Source organism: Brassica oleracea, chromosome C4, assembly GCF_000695525.1.
Source record: "Brassica oleracea var. oleracea cultivar TO1000 chromosome C4, BOL, whole genome shotgun sequence".
NCBI lineage: Eukaryota > Viridiplantae > Streptophyta > Magnoliopsida > Brassicales > Brassicaceae > Brassica > Brassica oleracea.
The window spans coordinates 49,607,470-49,613,416 of record NC_027751.1 but is presented as its reverse complement, the minus strand read 5'-3'; the positions used below and the strand labels follow the sequence as shown (position 1 = coordinate 49,613,416).

The following is a 5,947-nucleotide window of genomic DNA, read 5'->3' as shown; positions in this document are numbered from 1 at the left end:
CAAACTAATAAACTCAGGGAGTCAAATTAACCACAATGATTACAATGGATCTATGCAACAATTCAAGACTTGCAAAGTTGCGATATAAAAAGTCTTATAAATTAAATGCAATCAATCACTCTAGTCTTAACTCTCCGATCCAAAAACAAATCTCTTGATTTCATTAGTATCTCCGAACCGTTCTTTACCACAGCTGATCTCACAGACTTTGGATCGGAGCTATGAGCAGTGAAGGTTCCGCCGGAAAGGTATGCCTCCACGTTTATAACCTACTCATCGAGTTAAAATTTTACTACCACGCTCGTCTCGTCCAATATTAGCTATTTCACTCTTGTTTCTTGTGGTATCATCATCTTGAACTTGGAGATTAGTTTAAACCTGATTAATGAAACAATACATCTCCCCTCGTAATTACTGTTAAATGATGGTTTCTATGTTCTGTAGAGTTAAAAGTTGTGAAACTTTATTGAATATTACAAGACCATATCCAAAACCAAGTACGTAACAATAAAGATATACATATGTTTGCATGCATTGAAGAAAGACCAAAAAAAAGAGAAAAGAACCGGCGACAAAAGCAAGCAAGAGACAACATCATAGTTCACCTTGTGTATTACAATTGTTATTTAGGACACATGACTCAACGCAAGCTTTTCACTTACTTACGTCCCATGGTTTGTTCACTTGGTGGAAGCACAACCACAGTGGACTGAGCATTGAAACCCGGGTGAAGAACCTTCCTGCGGATCTCACGGCCTTCTTGGCAAAGTGCACACGTATGGCAAAGAACATGCGTCACGAAGTCACAAGTCGTCTCCATATGTTCCCTTTGCATCTCATCCTCTATGCAGCTACCGCAGCAACCACATGACCTGTCCATCGCCTCAAAGCTTCCCTGTTTTCAGAAACCAAAGATGGGGTCACGAGATGCGATGCAAAGGAGACTCTCGTAGTACACATGCCTAAAACTAGAGACACTAGAGTGCCTATGAGACAAGACTTGTCTCTCCATGGCTCCTATAAAACTCAGAAAGTTGTACACAACCAAGAAGATATACAAAGAGAGGAGTTGATCGAGTCTCTTCTTAGAGTACAACTAGGCTTGGCGTTCGCTTCCAGTTCGTTTTTTTTCTTTCGATTTTCGGTTCTAGAGATATAGGAACCGTTTGATTATTTGAAATCTGGTTCGGTTTTGGCTATTTCGGTTTTTGGTTCGGACTAATATCCACAAAATTTCGGTTCGGTTGTTTCTCAGATAATTTCGGATAATTTAGATTTAAAAAGCAGATTTTTCAGTTTTTTTTTCCGGATTAAATACCAGATAATTCGATCATTACCTCAAGGTTAAACCTTCGGCGAATGGCAGAGCGGCTAGAGTAAGAGAACCATGGAGCAAGGCAGTTCCATCCAAACAGAGAGTTGCCGACAAAGTACAACCCTAAATACGTCAAGCAGTGATTCGAAAACGTTCCAGGAGCAGACCCAAGCCTCTCTGCATTGCTTCCATACAACACACATGGAGCCACACTTCCAAGGAGACCTAACAAAGAAGAAGCCATTAAGATGTAAAAGATTTGAGTCTTTCACCAACCTCACCCACCAACCATGAACCACATCAAAATCAGAACTTTCTAATACAATCTCTAACAAATCAAAAAACCATTAAGGAATACCTCAAATTTCCGACAATAATCATTTGAGACAGAACACAAGACGCACCAACCGTGAACCACATCAAAATCAGAACTTTTCAATTCAATCTCCACCAAGAAACCCATTAAGGAAAATCTCAAATTTCCGACAATAACCATTGAGACAGAACACAGGACTCACAAACCATGAAACACATCAAAATCAGAACTTTCCAATTCAATCTCTACCAAATAGAAAAAAAAACCATTAAAAAAAAAACCAAAATTTCCGACAATAACCATTGAGACAGTCAGACAGAACACAAGACTCACCAACAGTGAAACACATCAAAATCAAAACTTTACAATTCAATCTCCACCAAATCAAGAAACCCATTACGAAAAATCCCAAATTTCAAACACTAATCATTGAGACAGAACATAAAGACTCACAAACTTCGAGATCGCTGCTGCATAACTCATCGTTTCGGCCGAGACAGGAAAAAAGACCGGAACTCCATTGGTTTCTCCCGATCGGCTCGCCGATCACGCTCCCTTGGCTCACCGGCAATCCATCCGCCGTCCAGCCGTATTCCTCCGCCGTCTTGGTGTCCCCTTTTGAGCAGATCTTGCTTTCGTTCACTTGCAAGAGAGGACTCGATTCCTCATGATCCTCGCACTCGCATCGTTGAGCTTCGTGGTTGTCTTCTTTCGCCATGTTCTGATTGATATTCACCTTCTAGGATCTTCTCAACAAACGCTCTCTCTTTGATCTACAAAGAGGAAGAAGGTAGAGAAGAAGAAGAGACTTAAAATGGAAATTAAAGTAATTATTTTATTGGGCCGCGTTCCGTACGCGTTAAGGAACGAATTAAAAATAGACAAAGACGCCTTCATTAATAAATGTGACTTGACTGATGTATTAAATGAACCGAGTATTAAATGCACAACGTGCATTAGATGATATATACTCCCTCCGTTTCATAATATAAGTAGTTTTGGCTAAAAGCGCGAAGATTTAGAAAATTATTATATTTTTAAAAAGTATTTTATAATAAATAGGTTAGATATAATTTAACCAATAAAAAATAAGTCTATTTAATTTGATTGGTCACACTGTATTCAATAAATGTAAAAGTTACCTAGAAATACGAAAACTACTTACATTTTGAAACAAAACAATTTCTCTAAAACTACTTACAATATGAAACGGAGGGAGTATATTGTTAAGTGTTCTTGAAGGAAAAATGAAAACGTTTATGAAAAATGTCGATCTATGAAATGTCGTAGAGACTTGAATTCAGCAAAAACCACAGTCAGCTAAGAGACTGCGTCGATAATAATATCTCATGAATTCGAAAGAGAAAGTTAGGCATCTGTCGAGTAGATGTTATAGTACTGTACTCTACGTAAATTGAAATTTGGACGAAAAAGAAAGGGACAAAACTAGCAACTTCCTTCTGATAGATGCTTTAAAAGTCGCACTCTATTATTCAATTTGGAGAGATATTAACAGTAAAAGACATGAAAAGACATACGCTTCACAGGAAGGAATTATCAAAACAACTGAGAAAAGATCACAAGAAACAAATTATTCATTGGTTTCACTTCAAAAATCCGGGTATGTGTTATATCGTCGACGCCGAAAAGACGATGCGTCTACTTTAAAGGCTGGGGTTGTACTAGACAACACTTTTGTCGTACCTCATAACATTAAGCTTCTGAAGAAGTACGAAGCTCATATTAATGTTGAATGGTGTAATCGTACAAGCGCGGTGAAATACTTATTCAAGTACATAACCAAGGGCGTTGATCGAGCAACAGCTGTGATTGAGAAAGGAAATACAACAACTACCTCTGACGCCACGGGATCCGGAGGACCAAAGGAGAAAGTCGTCAAACAACGCAATGAGATCCAAGACTACATCGAAGCCCGATATTTATCAGCTTGTGAGTCTATGTGGCGGACTTTCGCATTCCACATACACAAAAGAAAGCCATCAGTTGAGAAGCTTATCATTCACTTAGAAGGTGAACGAAAAATTACGGTTAAATCAACAGATAACCTCGACCGTGTAATCCGCAAACCAGGTATCGAGAAGACAATGTTCACTGAATGGATGGTTTTATGCAGAAGGTCAGAGTTTGCGCGGACACTAACATATGTGCAGATTTCTGAATATTTTATATGGAACAATAGTGCTAAGGTGTGGACTGAACGTAAGAAAGGAAAAACCATTGGCCGAGTCGTAGCTGTCCATCCTTCAGCAGGTGATCAATACTATCTAAGGGTCCTAATTAATAAGATTAAGGGTCCTAGAAGTTACGACGAGCTAAAAACATACAACGATGTGAAATACCCTGACTTCAAATCAGTTTGCCACGCACGAGGCTATTTGGACAATGATGTTGAATGGCTCGAGAGTATGTCAGAGGGTGCTCGAACGGCCACCCCATACCAGCTCTGTGATATGTTTGTCACATTCCAAAAAAATTGCTTCGTTGCAAGCCCTAAAGGACTATGGGAACACTCATGGAAATCAATGAGCGAGGACATACTTCACAAGAGACAAAAGATCTTAGGTCACGTAAATCTGAAACTGGACGATAAGACCTTAGAGCAATACACATTGATAGGAGTCGAAAAGTTGATGCGCATGCATGATCGCTCCGTAGATGATATTAAAGATATGCCGAAGATCAACCCTGTTTTGCTAAAGGAATTGGGGAACAGTTTGTGGACCAAGAAATGGATTACGATGTTGCCGAGGAAACGCTAAGACATGAGAAGCAGTACAACTTACTTAATGCTGAGCAGCGTGAGATCTATGAATCAGTCTTAGATTCTGTTGATAAAAAAGAGGGAAAACTTTTCTTTGTATATGGCGCAGGGGGCACAGGAAAAACATTCCTATACCAGACTATTATATCCAGACTTCACTCAAGAAAACAAATTGTTCTACCAGTTGCTTCTTCGGGAATAACCGCATTGCTACTACCAAACGGGAGAACAGCTAATTCTCGCTTCAATATTTCGTTGAAGCTCGACGAAGATATGCTCTGCAACATCAAACCAGGTACAATGCTAGTTGAACTAATTGAGGAAACGCACCTCATTATTTGGGATGAGGCACCTATGACACACAAGCATGCTTTCGAAGCATTAGACAAGACGTTGAAGGACATAATGTCTATGAAAAATCCATCTGCAAAGAATCAGCCTTTTGGCGGCAAAACAATTATGTTAGGTGGTGATTTCAGACAGATCCTACCAGTCATTCCACAAGGAAGTAGAGCTGATACTGTTTTAGCTTCGATAAGCCATTCATATCTATGGAATAGCTGCCACAAGTTCTCTTTGAAAAAAAATATGCGAGTCAATCAGGATGAGAAAGAGTTTTCTGAGTGGCTTCTCAAGGTCGAGGAAGGACGTCTAGAATCAGGACAAGAATATGAGGATGATGGCTACCATGACCAATTCATAAATATCGATGAATCTTTGATTTCTCAGAGTTTTGTTGACCCACTAGAATGAGTTGTTGATGCCACATATGGAGAAATCAGCATACCGATGAATTCCCAGACTTCCTACACTGATAAAGCTATACTCACACCACGTAATGAAACCGTCGATGAAATCAATGCTTACACCATCTCACGGACCAACGGGTATCAAGAGATTACTTCAGCTCAGACAGCTTTGAGTTATCAGATACTACATCAGATCAAAATGATACATTATACGCTGTTGAGTATCTCAATTCATTGGAATTCTCGGGTTTGCCTTCGCACAAACTAACTCTGAAAGTTGGTGCCCCAGTTATGCTTCTGCGAAACATAAATTAGAAAAATGGATTATGCAATGGTACACGAATGATCCTAACCCACGTTGGCGATCACGTGCTCAAGGCCGAGATTATCACTGGCTCCCACATTGGAAAAGAGGTCTTGATCCCAAGAATTGTGCTTTTGTATGATGAAACAAAGTTACCGTTCACATTACGTCGGCGGCAATTTCCTATCAGATTGTGCTATGAAATGGCGATCAACAAAAGCCAAGGCCAGAGTTTAAAAGAAGTCATCTTAAATCTGCCTAAACCGGTCTTCTCTCATGGTCAACTTTATGTGGCCCTCTCACGTGTCACAAGCAAAGCAGGATTAACGATCATCAATACCGAAGATTCCCAACAGCTGAAAGTGAAGAACATAGTCTACAAAGAAATATTCAAAGGCCTTCCTCCCAACAAAGGTAATTTAAAATAACTTATAGTTTTCACTCCCATCAATTTTAGAGGTCTTCTGATAAAATATTATAT

The 5,947-nt window shown here is 39.4% G+C and overlaps 2 protein-coding genes across 2 annotated transcripts; one reads left to right on the top strand and one right to left on the bottom strand.

Annotated features, from left to right (window-relative positions):
- Positions 1-441: 441 nt before the first annotated feature.
- Positions 442-2,464, bottom strand: LOC106336659 (cell number regulator 8-like). Its single transcript, XM_013775559.1, has 3 exons — positions 2,085-2,464; positions 1,338-1,540; positions 442-895 (listed from the first exon to the last, which is right to left on the bottom strand). Exons 1-3 carry the CDS (start codon positions 2,347-2,349, stop codon positions 659-661), a joined length of 705 nt encoding a protein of 234 aa, XP_013631013.1. The 5' UTR covers positions 2,350-2,464; the 3' UTR covers positions 442-658.
- A 691-nt stretch (positions 2,465-3,155) lies between these two features.
- On the top strand, positions 3,156-5,166 carry LOC106339140. The gene is made up of 3 exons (XM_013777945.1): positions 3,156-3,252; positions 3,318-4,219; positions 4,366-5,166. Exons 1-3 carry the CDS (start codon positions 3,156-3,158, stop codon positions 5,164-5,166), a joined length of 1,800 nt encoding a protein of 599 aa, XP_013633399.1.
- Positions 5,167-5,947: the final 781 nt, after the last annotated feature.

Coding starts and splice junctions, on each gene's coding strand:
- LOC106339140 (XM_013777945.1), top strand. CDS start 3,156: ATGAAAAGACATACGCTTCACAGGAAGGAATTATCAAAACAACTGAGA. Junction 3,253..3,317: donor GTTTCACTTCAAAAATCCGG/GTATGTGTTATA, acceptor GGGTTGTACTAG/ACAACACTTTTGTCGTACCT. Junction 4,220..4,365: donor GACAAAAGATCTTAGGTCAC/GTAAATCTGAAA, acceptor ATTGGGGAACAG/TTTGTGGACCAAGAAATGGA.
- LOC106336659 (XM_013775559.1), bottom strand. CDS start 2,349: ATGGCGAAAGAAGACAACCACGAAGCTCAACGATGCGAGTGCGAGGAT. Junction 1,541..2,084: donor CAGCAGCGATCTCGAAGTTT/GTGAGTCTTTAT, acceptor CTTCTTTGTTAG/GTCTCCTTGGAAGTGTGGCT. Junction 896..1,337: donor GCCGAAGGTTTAACCTTGAG/GTAATGATCGAA, acceptor TTCTGAAAACAG/GGAAGCTTTGAGGCGATGGA.